The sequence below is a fragment of the Saimiri boliviensis genome, chromosome 3, assembly GCF_048565385.1.
Source record: "Saimiri boliviensis isolate mSaiBol1 chromosome 3, mSaiBol1.pri, whole genome shotgun sequence".
Taxonomy (NCBI): Eukaryota; Metazoa; Chordata; class Mammalia; order Primates; family Cebidae; genus Saimiri; species Saimiri boliviensis.
The window spans coordinates 22,883,679-22,909,740 of NC_133451.1; the positions used below are offsets into that span (position 1 = coordinate 22,883,679).

The window sequence follows — 26,062 nt, forward strand, 5'->3', positions numbered from 1 at the left end:
ACAGACACATTCTCACTTTGCAAATTGCAAATGGCTAAGAACTGAATCAACTTCCATTTAAAAACAGACAAACAAAAGACAACAACAACAACAACAACAACAAAAAACAGCAGCCAATCTCATCTCTCGTAGCCACACCTTCTATTAACAAAAGCCACCAGCAGGCAGGAAAGTTAGTGCCAGTGAAAGATGGTCATGTAACCTGCATCCTGTGAGTTGCTATTTATTAGCAGGGGTTGATGCCAGGAGACAGAGCCCTGTGGGTCAGAACTCCTGAGCCGTATTTTTCCAGTGGTCAGCATAATGGCAGGGAGGAAATAGGGTGATAAACCAGATGTTCCCAAGATAAGCCAGATGTTATCAAGCCAAGAAGTCTAAAACAACAGTGCTTAAATGCGGTGTGTACATGAGCACAACACACACACACACACACACACACACACACACATACACACGACAACACTATTTAGTCTCCCTGCAAGATAAGCCGACAGTAGAGGCTGGAAATAAAGCAGCACACAGGCTGGGTCAGATTGTTGCTTCCTGATTTGTGACTCTCCAAGATGAACATCTAACTGATTTATACCCAGAATTTGGAATTTTGTGGTAGACTACAAATGCAAAGATAAGTACAACATAAATTTTTAAAATACTCCATAAGTCTCCATGAGTTTCAACATTCCTCAATGTTCTTCTGTTACAGCCAATTATCTCTCCACTTAAATGGCTATTATTTTCTTACTTGAAGTCTATGTTCTCTGTAAGTGTCATTACCAAGTGTGGCAAAAATCTGGCTGTGGGCCGTAAATTTAATTTAAATGACAAACATTTATTGATTGCAAATTGGAAATTCCAGAAATCTTATAAAAGTGATTATTGTGAATTAATTCAGCCCTCCCACATAACAAAAAAGAACTTATTCTTCCAACAATTAAATTAAGGTGAGGTTGTTTATACATGCATTTTTTTCTTGTCTATTTGTTTTGTTAAAATTCCAAGGTTTGCCATTCACAGAAAAGTCTGTGTGACCACAGGCACAGACAGAAGCAGGAATTCATTACCATGGAAGGCTGCAGAATTTCCTCTAAGGAGACAAGTGAAAAAAAGCAGACATCACGTAAATTTGTGGATTGGATTAAATATGTTCTGTCCCTGCGGCAGTGAGGAGTGAGGAGATAGAGGGCCCCTTTGTAAAATGACTCACGAATCTAGGAAGTACTTTAGCTCCTAAAGGTGAGCAGAAGCCTAACCAGGGAGGATATCCAGGAAGTTCTGCTTCTCTTCGGAGTATCTTTGAGTTAGCATTCCTTGCCACCTCTCTGTGAATCCTAACTCAGAGTTATCAGGGCTGATGGAATTTTCCTTCAAGGTGCTTTGAATCTGTTCCCTGAATGCCACCCCCTCTGCTATTGCCTTGTCCCTTCCTTGTACCTGTATCACATTGGGTTTGGAATGCAGCAGGGCCTGCTCTTTGATTTTCCGTATTTCTTACTTGCCTAGATCTCTTAAGCATTATCATTCTTAAATACCACCTACATTATTTTGATCTCCTGCTAAAAACCTTTAATTACATCCTACGTTCTACCATGCAGACTCTAAACATTTCCACCTGGGGTCTCATGGCCCACTATAATTTTGTACCTACTTTACAACCAAACTTACTCCCCCTACTTCTGTGTTCCCATTAATATACATTTTACTTTGAGTAAACCAAGCTCCTCACTTTCGCATCCCCTCTATGATAACACTTTGCTCTTATTCTTTTAAAAGTCTTTGTGAATTTATTCTTGCTGTTTACGTCCTCAGCTAGAAATACACATACACACACACACACACACATATACATGCATATATGCATACATGAGCTTGCAATGTTTGCAAATTGCATATATATATGTATATATATGTAGGTACATTTATATACATATACATGAATGTACAGTCTTATATTGTTTTCCAATTGCTAAGAATACAAACATATGCATATACTTGTATATATGAATACACATCCTTGAATGGTTTCCTAATTGTTTTACATTTGTTCGTTTTGCCTCCCAAACTAGATTTAAAGTCCTTTAGGACACAGGCCTTCTTTGGTGCTTTGTATATAATCTTGACATTACCTAACTCAGTTCATACCATCAATAAACACATGAAAATCAACTTATTCCTTATGATACAAATATTTATTGAGTTCTCACTTTCTGCTGTTTTTCTAAGAAAATGTCTAGAAAAATATCAGTGAATAAGACTGGCAGATTCCCTGTTCCCTAAATGCTCATGGTCTGTGGAACTACTGCCAATATTTGTTATTTTAAGTTTTTGATAGGTACATAATAAATGCCCACTTTTTGCAAAATTTAGAGTGTAACTGAAAGCCAAATGAAGAAATGTAAAGTATCTATATTAAAGCTAGAATAATCAAATAGTCTTGAAAGCTTCCACATTAATTTCCTTGATGCCATATAGCAGGAAAATTTACACACAAATACAAAACCACCACTCATTCTTTTCTGCTACAAAGCTCACAGTCTCAGGCTTCCTGAGAGTTCCAGCAATAACCAAACATGAATGCTGGCTGGCTACAGCTGTGAGAGTCCTTTTCTCCCCATCAGCAAAGGCAGGCCTCAGAACGTATTACAAGTAATGACATAGAGACAACTGCATTCTCACTTGCCATCACTCTAACAAACCCCAAGTAGCTTCATTCAGAAGTAACAGACGAATGAATGAAAGATGTCCATTCAGTTGTATCATGGAGGCATTAAAGCAGGTGTTAAAATAAATCAGGGACAAGGTTGCCCACAGTGACCCAGAAAGGCCAATATGCTATTTAAACTAACCCCATGCCATACATCTTTACACACTGCTGTGATGTAAAAGTAGTCCTTTATTCTCCTCCTTCAAACAATGCACAAAGGCAACAGAGGGAAGGAAGTTATGTTGCAATATTCTGAAACATAAATCTTGCTAGCAGCCGGTCCAGGGACAGCATCCTGTTTTCCTTACACATGGATCAGATTCACTGAAGGCTGTTACCTCTAAGCCTTTTGCCCTGTTTTTTTTTTTTTTTTTTTTTTTTTTTTTTAAAGTGGCTTCTGAATCGTACCTGGTCACCTGCATTCACACATCCAACGCAGGTTGCATAAGCAGAGAACACTGTGTGTCCAGTTACTCAACCAAACATGTGCCATTGCATGTCCCCACCCCTCTGCCCCTACTCAGAATTCCCTTTCTGAAATTGTGGCATTCACCTTCATTCTTTATCATTATTAAGTTTGTGATGCTAAATAAAAATTAAACTTGGATTCAAACATATGGAAGAAACGAAAGGAAGAGATACATAATTTACTCTCAACATTTTAAGACTCTGACACTCTATTATATACCCCTAAATCCCACTCTCTGCTGTGATGGGAATTCAGAGAGCCGAGGGCCAGTTTCCAGTGGTGTCATTGACGTGCTACTTGAGTCAGGGAAGAGCATTTAACTACTCAGTGCCTGATTTTATTCTGGGAATCCAAAGTAGACAATGCTTGTTATTGTCAGATTAGAGATGGCAGAGCCCGTGACTGTTTAACTTGCTCAAGTACAAGGCCTTCTCAAATGTGATGAGGCAGGGCTTTGCAAATTGGAAGAAGGTGAGTGCAGGTGAAAAGTCCACTGTGAGTGTCTGGCCCTGGGAAAGCGCTTCTCTGAAATGCTGCTTTGGGAGAAGCAACACAAACCTGTGGCCGTGAAAGAGTTGTTTGGTTACATACGAACCTTCTTCACAGGGGAAGACCCAATCTTAGAATGTCACCTCTGCTCAAAACACCCTTTCCTTTCACATTATAGAAAAGATGTATGAGTTTAACACTAGAGGGCAAAGAGTGGAGGTGACATCATGCCATGCAAATGCCCCTGAAGCTGCCGCTGTGGGTAACCACATTGCCACATATGACCTTACCCTTTGCCTAGATAAAGAATGGGCTTTGTGACATCAGAGAAAACTGTTATGGGAACTTACCTAAACAGTCACTTTTGCCCTCTGACACTAAGAGAATATCTGACATAATAGTCCTGGAGCCCCAGGCATGTCGATACCGCTATATGACTTCTCATTCTTTATATCCAGTACCTTACTATGTCTTCTCTCAGAAATCTCACCAATTAGTCTTTAGTAATTTATAAGGGGGAATTTTATGACTTTTTTTAAAAAAACAGGGTGTTTCAATCTCAGCGCTTTTTTTACTGGAGGCTGAATCATTTTTTTGTGGTGGGAGCCGTTCTGCATGTTGCAGGATGTTTGCAAGCATCCCCAGTCTCTAGTCTCTACTCAGTAAATGCTCATAGCATCAGCTTGTCCCCAGTGGTAGCTACCAAACATGCCTCCAGACACTGTCAAATGTCCCCTGAATTGGGATGTTGGGGGTGGGGACCAAAATTGCCTTTGGTTAAGAATCAATGGTTTAAAATGACCTAACGAGAGACTAAATTAAATGAACTTTTTGTTTTAGAGTCCTGCCTGAAAATAATTTTATTAGTGTGGAATATGATACAGGGAAACAAAAAGGGTAGCATTGCATAGATTAAGCACCTACATGTAGATAATTAACTAGATGCTGAACCAAGGCTCCTGAAGGTACAAATGTGAAGTACCTCTCACAAATACCACAATACAAAATACAGGGACATAAAGGTTATGGAGAAAGTTGTATTTTTTTTTAAAGTAGTCCGCCAGAGAGGCATTGACTCCTTTGCCATCTCCCCCACCTCTAAGTGATTCTCTAGCCTCTACAAAATGCATGGCATTCACCTGATACGGAATAGCTGATTCTTAGATAAGAGGTCTATAGAGATGGACATTTTTTTAAAGCACTATTTATTTAATGCAGCATGACTTAGAATGGGCCTGTAACCTGACAAGTGTACTGAGTGAGGAATGTTCAATTTACCAGTTCTAACTGGCCAAGTCCTTACATGAACTTTCTCAGACCTGGCTGAGAAGCCTGGGAAAATAGAATTAACCACAATCTTCAGTGTTTCCTCCACCTTGTTCTGTCTCCCCAGTCCTAACTCTACTACCTTAAGCATTCTTCTAAAACCCACTTAATCTCCAGAGGTATTACAAAATCTCAGCCATCGGCAGAACCTGCAGCCATCTCAGCTCACCAGCTAACTACCTCCATGCCAACCAACACTGAAAGGAAAGATTCTGTTCTATTTTTAAATATATTGAGCAAAGAAGCAGCTTGATATGTCTTTGTAAAGAATGGCTGTCATCCAAATTCATAGGTTCTCTGTTTTCATCAAGGATATAGACTTTGAAGTCCAATAAATTTGGGGTTCAAACCCCAGGTCTTTATTGTCAACTGTGTGATTTGGGGAAAATCAAATAAACTCTCTGAGTTTCAGTATCTGCATATGTAAAACAGGAATGATAATAATAGCACCTAATAATAGGTTGTTTACAAAGATAAGTGGGATGACATATATTAAGCATGAGAATTCCAAAATGTTGGCCATTACTGTCATTACTATTATTGTTATCAACATGAATAGAGTCATCATTCACTCCTGATTCAACAATCATTTATTCGGCATGCATTATATGCTGGGGTCCAGGAAAAAACTCAATTAATACTTTAAAATTGGCTTTCTCAAGACTTGGATTTCAACCAAATAACTTTGAAGTATAAGAAATGTCTTCGCAGGTGGAAAACAAAGTCTGGCACACAGTAGGTGCTCAGAAAACATTAGGTGATGATGATGATGATGATGATGATGACGATGATGGCACTCATAGTTGTGATAAAAGAAACTAGCTGATTTGTCAATCTTCATTTAATTCACTTGCCAGAGTACTCACTAAATGTTTGTTCCTATAAAAAATCATGTATTTTCAAGTCAATGATTACTGATCTTGTGGGAAAGAATTTCTCTTCTCAAAGTAACACTTTAATAGGAATAGATTAACATTCTTTATTATAGGGTAGGCTTATAATAAGAGTCCAGAGTCAGGGAGGTAATTCTTGCTACTGAAAAGTAAATGAATTTTGACTGATTTATAAGTATAGAGTAGATTAGCTGGGTTTAGAAATTCCCATTATATAAAGAAATTAGAGATATGAACCAAAATCGAATTAATAATAATAATAATAAAAAGAGTTCACCTAATTAGTAAAGCAAATAAAGGTAGACATCTACCCCCTTGGTTTAAAAAAAATGCCTTCTCATTTATGAATTTATATGAGGTACCATCTATTGCTCATTATCTTTCTATGGGAAATAGGAATAAACAGGTTTAGACTTTTGTTCTTCCTTGTCACTAATTCTTTCACAATCCCTTACTATTTCAACAGAGTTTAACTCACTCAGTTGTTGATTCTTAGTCCCTTAAGTCTTTAAAAAAATAAAATAAAAATAAAAATAAAACATTTGCTTTCCAAACACTGTTTTTCCATAAGTTACAAAGTATGTAAAAGTCTTTTGATGACAGCAAAGTAAAACCCATGATGTGTTCAGGCCTATTACCATGTTACTCTGGCCAACGCCAAAGTCAATGAAGAATTAATTTTTCCAAAGGATGTCCTTACCTCAAATATGTTTGAAGGCTCATTGTTGTACTGATTGGATATTATTTCTGATTGGTCACTGCACCACTTGAGTCCACCCAGAAAGCTGTCTGTATCCAAGTCATTCACATCTAGTTCAGAAAGATCAAGTTCAGGAAGATCTGGGCAAAGAGGCTGGTCTTCACCAACCAGAGCAGCACACTGCAGGAGGCAGAAAAAAAAAAGTTTCTATTAACCACAGGAATTTATTAAACTGCAATAGCATGTGATAGGAATTAAGCCTAGTTAATACAACGATATCACCAAAGCTAGTCTCTGGGACTTTAATCACCAGGAAAAATATCCTGAAATCTTTACTCACTTGGCTCCTGAAGGATAATTTCCCTGATTTATTCCATCCAAAATTCTACCTTCAAACACATGGTAAATACCATGCTCCCATGAAGCTTTCTCTGATTCTTCCAGTTAGAAATCAACTATATACCTTTGCACAAAATTCTTGGCACCTGTTTGATAGTTACTGCTTCTAAAGTTTCAAATTGTCTTATGGTTAGCCATAATACAAACTTGATTTTACCTTGGAAATTCCATCACACATAATAGACTCTCGATAAATGATTGCTAAATGAAAAAAGAACAAAGAAATCTCACTAGGAAAAATTTTCTCCATTTACACTCCTTTTAAGCATTAGAATTCATATAATTCATTTGGTAACTAATGATGCAAAGTCCTTTGACTCATCTATGGTTCTCCTGAATTGTTATTTAAATCATTTACTCTTACTTGACTCTTCATGACTTTTTGGACTTCCTCCTTAACAGGCAAAAGCAAGTTTCTTGAAATAAAGGACAAAAATCATATTTTTTTCTATATGGCTTTTGTATGTAACTTGCAAGTTTGTATGTGTGTGTGTGTGCGCAAGCGTACGTATGTGTGTGTATGGCTGGGATCACTTAGTACTTGGAAAAGAAAACTCACAGTGCATCGTGACTATATATTGTTCACTATCTATGTATATCTAAACTGTGCTCTAAGTGAATTCGAAATAACTGTTTTTGTTTACAGAGTTTTAAGATAATTTTTATATATTGAGAGGTTTAAAATATCTTCTACCATGGCTAGGCAGCTTATCACCAAGATTACTTTTTAATTGTCAAAGTCTTTCACCCCATTGCATGGAATAGACAGTCTTTTTAACTGTTGTACCACGTGGCTTTTGGAGGCAAGTGGACTCCCCTTACCGATAAGGTGGTCTCCTAAACTTGAATTGACTTCCTTATTGCTAATGTTAGTCTGCAGATAGTAAGAAACACTGCAGGAGCTCCCATTGCAGGGGTCTGGCATTGGCAAATCAATAAGGATTTTATCCACCTGTGAGTCGGGGTGTCTAAACCAGGAGGCACACACTGACGCAGCACCCTCATGGCCCCACCTTCAAAGGTCAGGAGAGATGCTGTGGAATTGTTCATATCCAGGCAGCAGTTAGGCGTAAAGCGAAAGATGCTCCTTGACATTTACATTTTGAATGAAATAAGTTTTATGCAGATTTTCTTTCTCAAGCACCCCTGTTATCCCTGGCAGGGATTCCTAGCAGGCCACATTACACAGGTCATATGCAGCAGCGTGATCAGAAGCAACACGCTGAGAAGTAAGTACTGGGTAATGGAGTCAGCAGTTGGTAAGGAGAGCATGGGGGAGACTAAAAATCATTGCCATCCTTCTCTAATACCATCGGGCCCCATTGAGATCTCTGGCAGCAGGCACAAGGGAATGTAAAGGAAGGGCCTTCCTCGCCATGAAAACTCTTTCCTTGTCATTTTATTGGTCTTTCCTTTTATTATCTGAGTTAGCCCAAAGTTACAGATCAGTATACTTGACAAGGTTTATAAGTAAGTGGAGATTGGGCTAAAGAGATCTCGTTCTGGTACAATGCTCATATTTGGTTGTGGGTGTAACACTTCCCAGACTCCATTCTTGCCCACATAGCTTATCCTCCAAGCACCAGGACACGATCTTAACTTTTCCTAAATGTCACCAATTCAGAGATAGGGGGATAACTTTCCAATGGTGCAAGATACACTAGAATTTTATAGGGGGATAGTCTTAAACACACACACACACACACACACACACACACAAAACAACAACAAAAATAGCAACACAAAAGTAAAAATAATCAAGAAAATGTAGGCTCTCTATGTATGGCTTAAGTTCCTGTTGTGAAACTTAGGAACCAACCATGTTTTGGAATGCTACAGTGGCATACTGACTTGTGGACAACTTCTTCTTGTCCCTCTCTTTAACTGCCCTCTTTGGCATGACTTGTTCAAAATCCTTTAACCTTCCAGAAATATGTATTTTAAAATAACTTTTGAAAACCATTGAACAAATGAGGTCAATTTATTGTATTGGTGCTCTCTTGTCATTTACATATTCCTTGCCTTCCTCTCACTTGTCCTTTCTCTCTCTCTCTCTCTCTCTCTCTCTCTCTCTCTCTCTCTCTTTGCTTTTATGGTGTGGTTGAGAAAAGTGTGTGTGTGCTCTTGCCAATGTTGACATGCTAATAAAATCTGTGCTTCTGAATGTGGTATTATCCTGCTAATCTAAAACACATTAGTGGTAGCAAGTGTTCCTGTTATTAATTTATATCTGGCCTTTGGACGATGCCAGACTTAACAGTCCAAGCCCTGTAACTGTCCTCATATGACATGCTGATATTTACAGTTTCCCTATACATCTGTAACAGGTGTGCTTTACTGCAATTACACAGACATATTCTACTGCCTCTTTGCAACTATGACAGTTATTTCACAACTGTAGCCTCAATTTTATAATAAGATTTAAGAGGATAAAGCAGTTACTAAACACAAAAGGCTAATTATTGTATGTTATTTCACCCCAACAGACTTTTCTCTTAGTTAAGGAGCAGACAATAAATTAGCTTAACTGCACTGATGATAATGAATCATTATAATTAAGTATAATTCTCTATTAACCTTTTGTAGGTTTTTGTGCCATTGATGGTAAATTTTAAAGAGAGAGAGGAGAAGGAGTGGACTTGGCCACATTAATTATATTAATGAAAAAAGAAACTTAGTTCTTAAAAAAAAATTGGTCGAGACAGGGGAAAGGGGGTGGAGAGAGGGGCCGTAAAGAATGACAGACTGAGTGGAGTGTATGTCATGTGAATTGTCTCTATCAGTCTTAGTAACCTTATTGTACATCACCTTCATTAAACTGTGAAACATGGGGCACTCTGAGTAGCTATAGTGATACAGGCCTTTATTAACCAATGTGCTATCCTGTCATTATGTGCAAAAGGGCATAATACGTTTTAGGATGACAGCAAACATTAATGATTCAAAAAATGAAAACTGCCTGTCTACCTGCTGCTCGTAATATTTTAGAGTGGCGGGGGTGATTCCCAGAGCCGCTGCCATGTAGGCAAAGCCTCTAGCAGCTAGCTTCCTATAGTGCAACAGAGAAGTAACTGGCCCAATCTCAGCTGACTGGCGACTCCATCCACGGCTGGACAAGTAGCCAAGACCTCTCCTCCTTAAGAAAAAAATTTAAAGGCCACTGTATTCTAAATGCTTCTGAGGCTTACTTGAAAATAACTGCAGGAATTCCAATGATTAAAATGAATCTTCCTTATTTCCATATGATCTAGTTCCTCAATCAACTTCTAGCAGCATCAGGAATAATACATGATGGAAAAATGAAACTACAGCAGCTGAGACCCACAGTGCCAGCCAGACAACCACCCACAGGACACTCCGGCTACTCAAAGACAATTAGGACTTTGAAGCCACTTATAACCCTGACTCATAATGGCTACAGGGCATATGAATTATCCATATCTATTCCACCTTACCAAGAAATCGGAACAAGATAACAATTACAATCCACAAATACGATCGACCGAGGCTCGGGAGGGCAAATGGAGCCAACATTTGCAAACCCAGCAAAGAGTTAAGAATCCCGGGCATGCCTGGCTAGATAGGAAAAATGCATTCACAGACGGCCCTGGCCAAATTATTTTCACTCAGATGTGTATCGCTGCACCACATGGACACCTTATTTAATCAAATCACGTGTGGGCTTGATCCTCCCCCTTACCCTACGTGCCCCCAGCTACCCAGAGGAAACACTCGCAGTCTTTTGCCAGATTCATTGTTAGCAGCTGGGATCCTCCATGCAATTCAATTCGAGTCCATCTCACCCGAGTCCACAGAAAGTTTCGCTTGTTTCCCAAGTTGCCCCAACTTTCCTTCCGAGAACGTTCCATTGTGCTGAACGCAAACACGCGGAGGTCCTCTGTGCCTCCCGCCAGGGTCCAGAGATTACCCGGAAACTGCTTGCGTTATTCCCCCCCGTATGAATCGTAGCCAGCAGGGACTGTGGAATTGATGTATTGCCGTCTATTTTTACACAAGCAGCGAGCAGCTCCACACACAGTCCTGCATAAACTCTATTCTCTCTCTCGGCTTCAGGCAGCTCTCCGTGGTACAGGAAGATTTAACCATTGGCTTCCCTGCCACCGACGCGAACGGAAAACCTTGCACTGCAAGGCATTTTTTACTCGCTGGCCAAATCTTTCAACCACGCATAGGAGTTTTAAAGGAAGCAGCATCGTTGTTTTGTGTTCTCTGGGAAAAGCAATCTAAAATAGCCCAGCAGGATTATTTAGGATTTTGTAAGTTCTCTGTCTAATGAACAGAGAGAGAGGGGGAAAAAAAAAATCCGGACTAGAGTCAAAACGGACTATATTTGAACACATCCATTTTAATATTTTTATCTTCGTCTTATTATAAATAGAAATGGCATTTTTCCAACCAGGCCACTAAACACCACTGGAAAGACTTCAGCTTCTGATTCATATCAATATCTTAGAGCATAAATATTGCATATGAGTAGAAGCAGTGCCAAAGTCACATGGAAAGAGTTTCTAACTGCAACAGATACTGATGACAGCAGCTAAGCTTTGATTTGCTCAAGGCATCTCAGAGCCACCTTAAAATAGCAAACTTATTGGAGTTAAGATAAGATTGAGATTCCCTTGTAAAAGCTCCTGCCTGGACTACTTTCCTGCCTCCTCTCCTTGGCCAAGCCCATCCCCCCTTGCAGGAATAATAGCATCTGAGGGAAGCGCCAGTCCTGGCTGCAGCGCCGAGCCCTGCTCCAGCTCACCTCGATGTCACTCCATACAGACTCAGAGTCCTGGTTGCACATGTCCCACGCCATCCAGCTCCTGAATGACGCCAGTCAAGCTTTTTCAACTCCAATCCACAGTGACACAGTGCACACACTCATGCAGGCAACCAGCCCCTTACTGAGAGTGAACTGAAGGCACCTGTCTTACTACAGTCCCCAGTCACATGACAAAGCTATTAAAAAGTAGGCTGGGCTGTCACTCACCCAGCCTCCCTTCCCCTGTGCTGCTTGCTGCTCTAACTCGTGACGTCACTCAAAGGCAGCCCTCTGCCTCAGTGAAGTAACGCTTAAAAAAAAAAAGAAAAAGAAAGAAAGAAAGAAAAAAGAAAGAAAGGAAACACTTGGACTTTTGGAGGCTTTGAGCATCATGCTGTGATTAAAGCCAGCTTTGAATGCCACAGACTCTCAACGGAGCCCTGGCCATATAATAACCAAAATCCCCTGCAATCTTTTTTTAATTTATTTTCCTTCCAAAACAAGCAAGTGGCAAAGCTCCCTGTTTCATGACAGAGGAAATACATTCTTCGCTCAAATGTGTCTTCCCCAAGAACTCTTTAATTCTAAGATCTCCAAGTGGACTCAAGCTCAGTTTGGGACTAAAGCAGGAGCTTATCACATGATGCATTTTTATGAGACATTTTCTCATTGGGGGAGTGTTTGCAAGCAGCAAATGGGGCTTCTTTTTTTTTTTTTTTTTTTTTTTTTTTTTTTTTTTGCTTGTTTAATCAACAAAACAGCCTGTATTTGTTAAGGTATAAACAAACTCCTCTACCCAGAATTTGGCTGCCCCTATGGCAGTAGGGAATACCAGCACCCGAAGTGTTACTGCAGTTTTCTTTACTACATATAAGGAGAACAAGCCACAAAACCCCAATCCTTCCAGCTTCCTTCTAATTATTTCCATTTCTCTCACAGGCTCCCAGAAAACAAGTGTTAGTAAATACAGTCGCTGCTGCTGGGCTCAGATCAGCTTAGATTCCAGGCTCCATTTTTTTTTTTTTTTTTTTTTTTTTTAACATGTAGCATTTCCCCTCTAACTGCCTTAGGGTGCCTTTCTGAATAAACATTGAATTCCAACCCTAGTGCCCTGGGTTGTGTAGTTTGCCTTTTGAAATCAAGAATGTCCGAGAAGTGAGGGAAAAATACCAACACACTATTAGCAGAAATACTCAATTCCTGAGCTTTACTTTTTGTTGTTTTTCAGCTCGCACCTTGAGACGATGAGGGCTAATGCAGGTGCAACTGTTTTATGATGACACTACTTATTGATACATAACAAACTCAAGGTACTGGATACAGTGGAAAAACACTTCCTGTAACATGACAGTCTGACTTAACCCTTCCAAGTTCCCAGGAGATGTATACATTTATGTATCTTGGTGAATAAACATGTTTTCATAAAATGTTAAAGCCAATACTTTTAGAATCAGCTCAATTCTTTTACTTAACAATAATTTATCTGAAAAAATATCCCCCAGTAATCTAAACATAATTGGTAAAATATTATTCTGCTGAGATTAATGTACTATGTTCTTCATAGTCTAGCTCGTTATGCAGAAAAACACATTGATTTGCTCTAACACATATTTTAAATATTAAGTTGCTCAAATATTAAAGTGAAAGAAAGAACAAAACAAACAAACAAAAAACTACCAGACTGCTGCTTCTTTCAGATAATACATATGATAAGAGATTTGTCTACTGTCATAACTGCAACAAGTTGCTAGTAAATTCCCAAATAACATAAGGAAATTGACACATTACTGGACATAAAAAGGTAGCCAAGAGCTTTGACATTTTAAGTTTGCTGAATACAGTTCACAGGCACATTTTCCCTTTTACAAAAGCAGAAAATTACTGTAGTTTTAATTTTCTAAAGAAAGAACAGGAAAATACAACCTCAGGAATAATTTTCCACAAGCAATTAGTGGCATTACTCTGCCCTCCTCACAAAGAAACACTAATATAATTCTTCCCAATTATATTCTGATTTAATATAAAACTTCAGTAAATTATTAAAATTCAGGACAAAGGTCATTGGCTCTGCCCTCAATGGTCAACTATGAAATAAAATTGGTCAGCTGGCTAAGAAGAGTCAACATTTATTAATTATTATCAGGTGATTTTTGCACTGTGATATTCACTGATACTTTTATCTGTGTTTATCCAATGCTAGATATTCATCATATTTTTGAAATCTATTCACACCTTTTAGAGATGTTCTTTACACTGGGACATGCTTATTACAGATTGTATATTTTAACCTGCCCAGATTGTATTGCTGGGGTTTTCTTCTCTTTTTGCCATCTAATTCCACTTCTAAAAAATCAAATCAGCACATGTACTGAAATCAGAGGCAACTTCAAACACACTTGTTTTTTCTTCACTATCACTACCACAAAGAAGGTGGTGATTCAGAAGTAACAACATTTAAAAGACTTATAAACTACAGCATACTGCATTTCCCCCTCAAATTTCTGTTACTGGAAAAATCAAAATTAAATAGATTCTTAGGACAAATTAGAGTGCTTTCCACTATTTTTTTTTTTTTGGTCTTAAAATTAAAACCGTAATGAGAGGGATGTTTCAGAGGTTTTATAATTTTGTTAATTAACTCTTCAGTTTAAAATATTTATTCTGTCCAGTTTTTTTCCTTTACTCAGGAGAACTTAAATTGTTTATTGCTTACCAATCTCGGTTTTTCTGGTTCCCCAGGCCTATTTCTCTCACTCTTTACCCACAGCCCTCCTTTCACCCCTTCATCAACTCTGCCTGCAACATTTCCAAATATTCAGTTTCAGACAACAAGGATCTATCAAAACTTTACTGTGTGCACAGCCATGTATCACGAGGACAGCCAAGAAAGCATATGACATGGACACAGAGGCTTACCATTTTAGGGGGATGACAACTCTTATAAATGGATGATAATCTGGTATGAAAAAGCAATGTCATTTAAATCAATACGCAGATTCCTTTTCTACTGCTTAAAATACACCATAGTTAGGTACAAATTCCTTTCATTGACCACTGCAGTTCACACCCAAATCAAATCCACTTTATCTCAACAATAGAAAAAGGTATTTATTAACATCTGGTGAGTGCTCCTAATGTTACATATCTACACAGAGTCTACATTCCATCCTAATAGAATGTCTCCCCTCTGTAGTTCTGTTAACGTTTTCCAGGACTCCAACACTGGTAGAGGCAGGAGAATCTATCTCTAGTTGCTAACAAAGAGAGAGAAAAAAAAATTCCCAAGAGAATAATCCAATTCTCTAACAAAAATATTGAATGAAGTGTATAACATTTGGGTTTCCTTCCTCCCTCCTACCCCAAATTAAAGGTGTTTCCCACCCCTCAATATTGCAGACAATGTCCAACTGCCTACTTCTAAAAAGTAGAAGCAAATTCAAACCCTCAAACTCAAAAACCTCAGACAACAGCAAAAACAATTGGTTTTGATATCCATACTGAAAATAGGTGATTTCAGAAGCAAACTCAGAAGAGTCATTAGGATAAATATATTTGTTCACTAGTTTTTATAAGTTTCTAAGTTTTTGTTTTAACAAAACATACAAAAAACTATCAGGCTGCTGCTTCTTTCAGATCATACATATGATAAGAGATTTGTCTACTGTCATAACTGCAACAAGTTGCTAGTAAATTCCCAAATAACATAAGGAAATTGACAGTTTATCATTACTGGGCATAAAAAGGTAGCCAAGAGCTTTGACATTTTAAGTTTGATGAATACAGTTCATAGTCACATTTTTCCCCCTTACACACAGCAGATACAACCTTGGGAATGCTTTCATACATGCAATTTATACAATAACTGCTTAAGAATATATGTATGCAGAAACTTCTCAAGAAAGAAAGGTGGAAAGCAAGCATATACAGCAGACCATGTATGGGCTAGACATTAAGATCAGCACTTCATATACCACATCTCAATCAATTTAGTCCTCCAAACTCTCCAATAAAGATGACCTGTGTACCCATTTTACAATGGAGAAAAATAAGGCTGGGCAAAGGTTCCAAGAACAGCTGAAAAGAGCATGCAAATCGCTGAAAGCCTTTCTAGGAAGAACTAAAGTTCCATACAGAAAAATAATAATCACCCCCAAATTAAAGCCATAGCAAAGACCCCAGAGGCAACTTTATAACTGAGGGAGAGTCTACGTAGCTGGAAACCAATATTCCTGGGAATGCTGCCTGCCTAGAGCATTCGTCCAGAAAGCAAAGGGGCCTGCCTAGAATTGCTAATATTTTTAAAGTTAATCATTGTTAACAGGCATTCAATTGCTTGCTTTTAATTCCTAGAGGGACTAATTGATCCTGATACCCCACATCAGTTTCTGAACACATGCTTTGAATCTCTGGTTAGAAGCAGAGATTGCATAGAAAACAAAAAGTTGGTGCAGGATAGGATATAACAAAGACTTCTGTTCTATAAACACTTTAAAATCAAACTTCATTTTGCTCAAAAAAGACCACGATGATGTCCATGTGAACAAAGAACCTTTGAGGAAGTAACTAGAAGAAATCAAGACAGCTTGAATGCCTCCTAGCATTTCTTTTTCTTTCTTTTTTTTTTTTTATAAACAAGTTATGATAGACAACCTCAGCAACACATCTCTCATCTTCAATAAAACCTGCAGACCAGCTCTATGGAACTGAGTCGGCCTCTAGTTTAATTTAGACCTCAAAATGTGCTTTTGGCATTTTTCATATTAAAACAAAAAATAACAAGAACATTAATCTGAGTTGCAGTCAATTGGACTAATCTAAACATAAAGCAACAACTGTACTTAAGCACACAGATAAGAGATAATAAAAGGATGGTTAAAATCTGATTTTGTCTGATGTTCAACTCTGTTGTATTTGTGAATCTACATTTTCATTTACCTTAATTATTCCAGGTTTATCTATCTATAATGCAGAGAGTTATTGATTATTTTGATGATAAATGTTCAATAGGATTATCTAGCTATGTTTTTTTTTAAACTGGAACTGAAAATAAGGCATATCAAGTATTGCCAAATTTGGTACTATTAAAAAATTTAAAGTGCTACTGAACTTCAATAGATAATGTAACATTTCATTTACTAAGAAGAATTTTTTTTTTTTTTTTTTGCAGTAGCTGAAGTTAGTAAGGACCAGAGAAAATTGAGGTACACAAATTGCTAAACTGAAAAAAGAAAAAAAAAAGGTCATCAAACTGTTCCCCTGGTGCTAATTTTTTAGTGCTCAGGTCCTAATTAGCTTAGCTGTTCTTGATCTTAGGGAAAAAAAACAATAACAAAACAAAACAAAACTGTATTTTGCAAATAGTCTCAAAAGGGAACAATAAATAGGTATTTTTTTCTTTTTCTTATTTAAAATACCATCAGACTGAGTCTTGAACAGATTTTTAGTTATTTGACTTTTGTTTCTGTGAGAGATCTTTCCAGTGCTTTGATATTTGAATTTTGCTCTAGCAAAACTAATACATATATATTCCCAAAATGTTGGAGAGTTAGAAAAGAAATAAATTCTCATCTTATGAAGCAATTAAGTTTGAAGTCTAAGCTACATTTTGTGGCCACAGATAAATGCTTACTTTATATTTGCTAGCCTAATTAGACACAAGATTTTTGAGGAAACATCTTTAACCAAGAAGACCAGTTCCAGGATTGACCTCTACATTTAGCAATTCAGTTGAAAATAGATGTCAGATACTATTGGTAGGATTATGCTGGGTATAATTTTTTTACAGAGCAAGCAGGCAATATGTATTCAAAACTTTTAAAAACCTCATAGACATAGAACATCTACTTCTAGAAATTCGTCCTCAGGCAATAATAAGGGAATGTATACAAAGATTTTTCATGTGAGGTTACCCAATGCAACATTATTTGCATTATTGAAAACTTGAATGCAATGCAAATGTCCAACATTAAGTGACCTAGATATATATATATATATATATATATAAAATTTACTCACCTAAGTCACTTAATTAAAATATATTTTACAACAGATTTTAACAATAACATTAAATATATATATATATATATATATATATATATATATATATATATAGTTAAAATCTGTTGTAAAATATATTTAACAGCATAATGGGAAAGTGTTCAAAATATATTAGGGTTTAAAATTAGGAATGAAAAAAACTATAATCATAAAAAGGTTACCTGTAACAATATATCCTCAGAAAGAAGAGAAGGATGAGGAAATATAACAGGCCACTCGTAGTGGCTGATGACATTATAAATACTTTTCAACTATTTTTATGTGAGTGTGCCTTTCTGTAATTTTCAAATTTTCTCTTATAAACATGTATGACTTTCATATTCAGAAGACGAATTATTCAGTTTTGAGAGGAACAGAGAGATTCAGTATTAAAGCCATGCCTGCTTAACATACAGGGAATGTAGCAGATAGAAATAGCCCCTGACGTCCAATATTATATCTCAAATATTCATCATATATTTAAAATGAAGCCATTTCTGCCTGTCATACCAAGTCCAACAGCTACTCCACTTAGGATGCAAAGCTCATGAGCAACACTGAGGGACATTAGTACCTGGTATACTTAGAAATCCCGGAGTTATGGGGAGAAGGAAGCTATCAGCTACTATTAGCTTGCCTCAGAGGCAGACCCAAAACCACTATCCCCCAGACATCACTACTATCTTCCTTTTGTTTCTCAATTTGAAATTTAACCAATTGTTAAGTCAACTTTCCCTTCAAAACTCTTAATTAGCCTTGGTGGGGTTAAAGAAACTCCATTCATTTGTACAATAGTAAATATTTTCAAGATTGGTATGAATAAACTTGTAAGAATAATTCTCGAGAAGAGGGTCTACCAACTAACTGGGAAAAAAAAGAAGAGGCCACCAGCAAAGGCTTAGGGGCAGAGTGGTTAGAGACACGGCTTCCACTGGAGATGATTGAAATTGATTTCACCAGGAAAATGCAGTCCCAATTTCAACCTGGTGACATGCAAGTAAACTTAGGGAACACAGCCCATCCCTAAATATGAAACCACCTGTGTAAATGCTGTCATGTTGCAGCCCTGTGCTTGGGCAGAAAGCTCATTTTTGGCTTCTCAAATATCACAAGAGGATAACTCACCTTTCTTCCCCTGGAGGGTCAACTATATTCATAGGAATGAAAGCTTTATATCAGGCAATTTGATTTCATGTTCTCACAGTTTCCCGGGCCTTTTCTGCAGATCATTCTTCCTATACATGGGTATTCATTATTTTGACCAATAAGAATTTTTGTAAGAAAAGGGGTAATGAGGTTGAAATCAAAGCCAGCCAGCTTTAAGAAATTTAAGGTGAGTATAGGAGGCTTATGTTTATCTGACAGGAAGAGTCACTTTGGGGATCTTGATTCAGCCCAAAATGAAAGGCAAACGAATGATAAAAAGAACATGACCCTCACTCAGCTATGTCACTGGCCAGCAATTCAACTTTGGGTGGTTCACGTAATGATACGAAGCCTTGGTTTTCTTATCTGTCAACAAAGATGGCTGGATTCAATTAAATCAAAGATCTCTGCCAGATCTAAAATGCAGTGATGTGCTTGTCTTGACAGAGACAGACAACTTAGGAAGCCTCCTTTGCACAGGGTGAATCCAAATGTCTCATTTCACAAAGACACTGGAAATCAGAGATGATGTACAAGAAAGGCAACTGGTGCTCAGTGTTGCTGAAAGAGCACAGCTTCATCATTTTCTTTGCAATATAGATATTTAATCAGTCAACCTTTCTAGAAAAAGAATACCACAAAACTTGTGAAATATAGTACTTTCAACTACAGGTACCAGCTCTGAGAAGATCAGCTTCCTAGAGACCTGAGTTTCTTACAAAATTCAGGTAGCTGCCCAGAGAAACAGCAGGCTTTCGTCTCGTTTATCATTAATTCTGGAAAGTAGCATGAGCCATATGTAAGACCAAGTCCCTGCATGCATAGCAAGTGTGAAAACCACACAACTGACATGGTAGTCACTACATGTGTTTTAGAAATGGTGTCAACCAGAGAGAGAAGATTCTGAAAGGAAAGTAGATATTATAGTCAGGGTTTTGTAAATAAGAATAAGGTCTACAGCATCTAAGGAAATGAGAGCTTAAAGTAACATTCCTTCCTCCTCCTATCAGAAGACCCCCCTTTAAATAAAAAGCTCATTAAATCTGGTAAAAGATTGTACATATTTTTAATTTAGGACGGATCAGCTGAGATATTAACTTAGGGTGTGGGGGAGGAAAAAGGATTATATGCCTAATATTTTAGCACAACAGGGTTAGCAAATGTATTAAACCGAGGCCATATCACAAGGTAGAGTTTCCTGCTCAATTGTTTTCTTTGCACATACAACTCTATTTAGCAAGAGGTAGAAGACTTATGCTTTGGTGCCCTCTAAGACCAACCATCTTGGGGGTTTTCCTTTAAGGTTGAGTGAATTAGTTGCAGGCAAACTACCAGAAAATTTGGAAAGGGAGCACTGAAGACACAGGAGTAAGAAAAGTATGAGCAGGTAAATGATAAACCTCAGTCAGGACAATGTCTTGATAAACCCCCAGTTATGCTCACACAGTACTGGGTTCTTACTAGCAGGATTCACTAGCATGATATTCACATTTTGCTGGAACGAGGAAACAGAAGCAATAAGAAAATTAACATGAGAAAGCTTGATTCTGCGCCTGTGAAACAATCTGCAAAAGGAGGTTGACAAAAGATCCATTTTAAACAAGCCAAAATCTTTATTACTCTTTAAAGGGTTCAGATTGCAGATGATCTGAGCAGATGATCAGATGCGTCAAGCAGATGATCAGAGTAAATTCTTTCCTTACCTCTTTTTAAAACAAAAATCTCTAACAATTCCTGAGGTGGACCTTTCTACCATCCATCTTAGTAAATCCATTTGCATGCAGGCCACCTAAAAACAGAAGACACCTAACATTGTACACAGCCATACAAAGCCACTAAGTGGGAACCCCTACTCGGGGGTTCTCCTGTGGGTATGTTCAGCTTGTGCTCTCTTTGTCTTTTCTATTACATTACTCAATGTCACGTATTACATAAAAAACACAGGACAGGGCTGTGTTATGCTTTGCAACTGCTGAGGCACCATATATCAGCTTCATTATTTTGTTTTAGCCTGAATCTTACAAAACTATGGTTAATAATTTTGTAGGAAAAAAAATTTAAATGGTAAAGTGAAATAAACCTATTCATTCCACTTAGAGTATTATGGTTGTTAGGGATTTTATACTTAGAAGTATGGCCAAATATATCCATGAGAATTAATGAACTTCTGCTACACAGCAAAATGTGGATAAATCCCCGAAACATAATGTGAAGCAAAAGAAGCCAGACACATATGAAAGGTGCATACTTTTATGATTCCATTTCTATAAAGCACAGAAACAGATATTAAACTTAGGTGGCTGCAAAGCAGGAGAGAGGTTACCTTGGGTGGTGCTTTGGGGCAGGGCAGGGAGAATAGTCAAGGGGGAAGAGGTTCCAGGAAGCTAGTTAGGGTTTCTTTCTTGCTGTCTGAACTGGTTACATGGGTACATTTTTACCAAAAATCCACTGAGCTAAGCTCTTATGATATACGTACTTTTCAGTATTCACATACTTAGATGGCAAGTTTCAAATGCATAGAAAAGAAAGAGAAAAGAGTGTTTCTATACCACAAATGTTTGAAGTTTGCTGCCTGTCAAAAAAAAAAAAAAAATTCCAAATGTTCAATTTACCTTCTTAAAGGGGCCCTTAAACCACGTAGACAAACAGCTTTGGAGCAAAAAATCAAGGGACTTGATGTCTAGGTTTGTTTGTCTGACCTTGGACAAAGCCACTTTAACTTTCTGGGTCTATTTCCTCTTTATCAAAAGATAGAATAGGATTACATATTCTCTGCATTTATTTCTTGAATAAGTGAAGTGAAGGAACCTTACAACTCTAAATTTTAGTCTTTTTTTTCTTGGTTCAAAACTCATTATTGAACATTGTCATTGACTGGTTGGAAAATGTGTCCCTCTTCTCTGAGAGCATGGACTTTGGGGTCAGACAATATAGATCTGTCACTTATTATCTCTCTGTAGGAACTCAAGACAGTTACCTAAACTATCTGAACCTCAAGCACCTCATCTACAAAGATGGAAATATAAATACCTGTTTTACATAGCTCATGTTAAGGTTTTAAAAAATGCATATAAGCCAAGTGCTTGGCATATAATAGCTGCTCAATAATGATGCCTACCATTCATGTTTGACTACTTAAAACTCAATTTAATCAAGCAACATTAGAGTACATGCAAGTGTTTGCCCTTCACCTGCCTTCCTCACCTAAGAAAAATAACATTTTGGAAACCAAGCACATCAGATATTCTCTTTAAGTCCCACAGTAAGTTGACTTTCTGTGAGGGACAGCATTATCACAAGTTGTAGGAATACCAGGTACCTGTTCATTTTTCTACTTACTTAAAGAAAAGTAAAAACCAGCCTCACACTAGTCCTGAGCTGGTACTACCTCTAAAGAGACCAGAAGCATCAAGTGCAGAAAACAGTTTTTGTTTCCATTAGGCTGGCCACGAAGTTATTTGAGCCAAAAGTCTTTCAAGAATTTCTCTGTTATGAAACAAGACATCCATATGGTGCATGAAAACTGACAAGATAACATGAGTTTGGGATGGTGAGAGGAACCACAAAGTATCACATTGTGTTTTAAATGATGATATCTGAAATACACACAGAGGGAAGAAAGGAAAACAAAGCCACAGGAGCAAAATAATTCAATATAAAGTCCATTGTGCCACCACTGGCCTATCGACTAAAGTATCTTAGCATTCACGCTTCTCACAAATTTGTGATCAATTATATATAATCACTTTTTAAATTGATAAAAAACATAAAGGATATGTTATATTTTGTCTTTGATATTTAAGAGTTTTGGGGGTTTGTTTGTTTGTTTGTTTGTTTGAGATGGAGTTACCCAGGCTGGAGTGCAATGGCGCGATCTCGGCTCACCGCAACCTCTGCCTCCTGGGTTCAAGCAATTCTCCTGCCTCAGGCTCCCGAGTAGCTGGGACTACAGGCGTGCGCCACCATGCCCAGCTAATTTTTGTGTTTTTAGTAGAGACAGGGTTTCACCATGTTGACCAGGATGGTCTCGATCTCTTGACCTCGTGATCCACCCGCCTCAGCCTCCCAAAGTGCTGTGACTACAGGCGTGAGCCACCGCACCCGGCCTTTTTTTTCTTTAAAGTAATTTACTGTGTGGTGAAATCCTGGCAAGTTGCTCTCTAAGTCCAAACCTATGCCAACCACATATGTGGCTATTGAGAACTTACAATGTGTCCAGACAAAATTGAGATGTTCAATGGAGGTAAAATATACTTGGAATTTAAGTCTGAATATGAAAAGTAGAATGTAAAATATCTCATTAAAAACTTAGAGTTATATGTTAATATTTTGAATATATTAAGTCAAAGACATTAAAATTAAGTTTACCTTTTTTAAAAATGTAACTACTATAAAATTTAAAATCAAATGTGTGATGTGCCTCATATTCCTATTTAACAGTGCAAAATCTTTAAAGTTTTGCATTTGGTCTTCAAGTAACTGATACCAGAGATGCATATAAAATTAATGAATTATGAAATCAGGAAATTTCAGAATTATTAAGGGGAAGTAGAGCAGAGCATCAGCAATGCACAACTCTAGGGGGCGCTACTCGCATCACAGTCTGTAAAAAGTGATCCTCAGGAATTCACAGGCCTCAGCCTGCATGGCCCTGTATTGAATGCTGTACAATCCATTCTCCCTATAAAAACAGCAATCCCTTCTAGAACATCCCTGGGGCAATCTCATAAATCTTTTCAGCACCCTCCACCTCTTTTTCAAAACATATACAGCGTAATAAGATGAAAATATATAAAGTGTGTGGAAAATAGAGCTGACCGTGCTACACAAGTCTAATAGGATGCAGAAGATGGGCAGAGCAACGCCAAGTATGCAAGTCTGAGATATATAGAAGGAGGCAGTGTTCTCAAGAAGGCTGTTTCCTTCCTAGGGACTAGAGGCATTTTTCAGAGGGTAACATTCACTTTAATTACAAAATGCACCCGCCTCTCTCTTCCAAGGGAGAAAAGCCTGTTGTTGCATTTATAATGTAGCTTTAGTTTTTGATGCCAAAAATGATTCAGTAAACACAGTTATGTTACGGTATACTATTTCTTATTCAGTACTCAAATTAATCTCGAGGCAGTGCTGGCATTAATTCAATTTGACGCCTGTACTTAGGATTTCACATAGGTGCCTTCATCCAATTCTTCTTTGCAACTAATAAAATCTTAATTCATGGTAATATATTTATTTCTAGTTCAGTTCATGTTAAGGAGTGCAGTACTTTACAGAAAACTAATTAATATCAATCATATATTATAACACTTTTAATGGTTCATAGGAAAATCCTACACTGGGGGAAAGATTAGATGAACCAAGAGGTCTTAGCCTATCCTATTTACTCTATTTTTAGGACTTGAGAAAAAAAATATCAAGCATCATTTCAAATATAAATTTAATTGAAGGTGTGCATAACAGAACGGCTGGGAATTAAGAACCCTGGTTCTGATCTCTAAAAGGACATTGATTTGATGTGGCCCAAGAATGTAATTTACACCCTCAGACTCTGTTTTCCACCTATTTTGTGTAATAACTATATAATTTGCAGTTGGTAAAGATATTTAAACGGAGATGCATGGCATCATTAAAATAATGAACAACTTCACTAATAGCGAGCCTTCTGCAATTGCTGGTAAAAATTCTATGTTTACATAATGTTTGAGCAATGCTGAAAGCATCATATTTCCAGAGATCATACACATAGCCAGCAGGATAGTTTAAGTGTGAGTTTTTGACTATGAGTGCCTGGCGTCACACAGTATAGTGGTCCTCACATTTCCTTAAGGAGCTGCATTTAAAAAGCCAAATTTTCCCCCAGCAAAGGGGAGCAGCAGATTACACAACTCTAAAAAATCTTTAAAAATAAAAATAAAAAATAAAAAGAATGCACTAGATCACTTGAAATGCATGGTGATAATATCCAGTCTTTCCAAATTAGGCATTTTATTCATGTTACAACAATTTCTCCACACTAACATACTAGTAGCTGTCAAAAAAAAAAAGCATATTACATATTTATCTCTTTTTTTTAATTTTTCATCTGTTTAGCAATCTACATACAAAACCTCCAAATCTGGTATACATGCATATATGTATCTTTAAAAGCCCACATCCCTAGAAATAAAACAAAACCCCAACTACCAATAGCATAAAGGCTCCTAGGTGCAGAGATAATGCCTCCTGATACTCACTTTCAAAATTGAATCCATAGATGATAACCCCAACGTGTTTGTCATTCATTTTACTGCAGTGCAAATACTGGTATCGCAAGATGAGGGAACACTCACAACTGGGGCTTCAGCAGGCCACGTTTTAATTCACAAGGGCATGGTCACGTGGCAGGGCACCTCAGAGTCACTGCTAAATGAACTCCACAATAGGGCACAAATCTGCAACCCAATCTTAGCCAGATACGAACGTAAGAGCAAATATGTACAGTATCATGTGCTTTCCAGTGGCCTTGTGTCTCGAGGGAGCTCTCTGACATCAGCATTTGAGACAGGTGGTTCCCTTTCCAACTCTGGAAAATAAAACCCTAGTGCAGAGGCACTAAGTAAATATAGCAGTACTGTAATTTTTCCTTGGTGCACTCTCCCTGTGATTTCTGTCCTGTGATGATACTTTATCCCAGAAACCTATTAAGGACAGCCATCCATGCCAATAACTGACTAAATATTTGCAAACTGATTAATATTGGCATTAAAGAGAGTGTAGAAGACTCTGTTTTATGGCCCCGGTTGGTAGAACTAGGGTCTTCTACCTTTATTCATTTGGAATACATTGTCAAGAGGCTGCTCAAAACTTTACTGGACTATTCTACCCTTTGTCCCCTGTTATTAATACAATGCAACAGAATGACAGACAAGAGTCAGACAATCTTAAAATCACATGCACAGAGCAGGTCAATACCAATCATATCCAGTTTGAGTCTGAGAGCTAAAATCAGCTGAGATGTACTAAGCCCTTTGTGGTCACAACTATTTGCTTTTGAATTTAAGAATTACTCACAGAAGGGCACCCCGTAACGTGTGTATAAAATTACTTAATTCAGCTTCTATTTCCCTTTCTGAACATAGATACTTTTACACTC

The 26,062-nt window shown here is 37.6% G+C and overlaps 1 protein-coding gene across 7 annotated transcripts in view; it reads right to left on the minus strand.

The window, feature by feature from the left end:
• PPARGC1A (PPARG coactivator 1 alpha) overlaps positions 1-26,062 on the minus strand; it is a 698,725-nt gene that overhangs the window by 93,215 nt on the left and 579,448 nt on the right. For 3 of the 7 annotated variants that reach the window (XM_074395957.1, XM_039468365.2, XM_074395956.1), the window contains one exon: positions 6,579-6,758. In XM_074395957.1, the coding sequence (XP_074252058.1) occupies positions 6,579-6,758 (180 nt within the window). The other 4 variants (XM_074395958.1, XM_003927482.3, XM_010338164.3 and 1 more) reach the window with 4 other exon arrangements.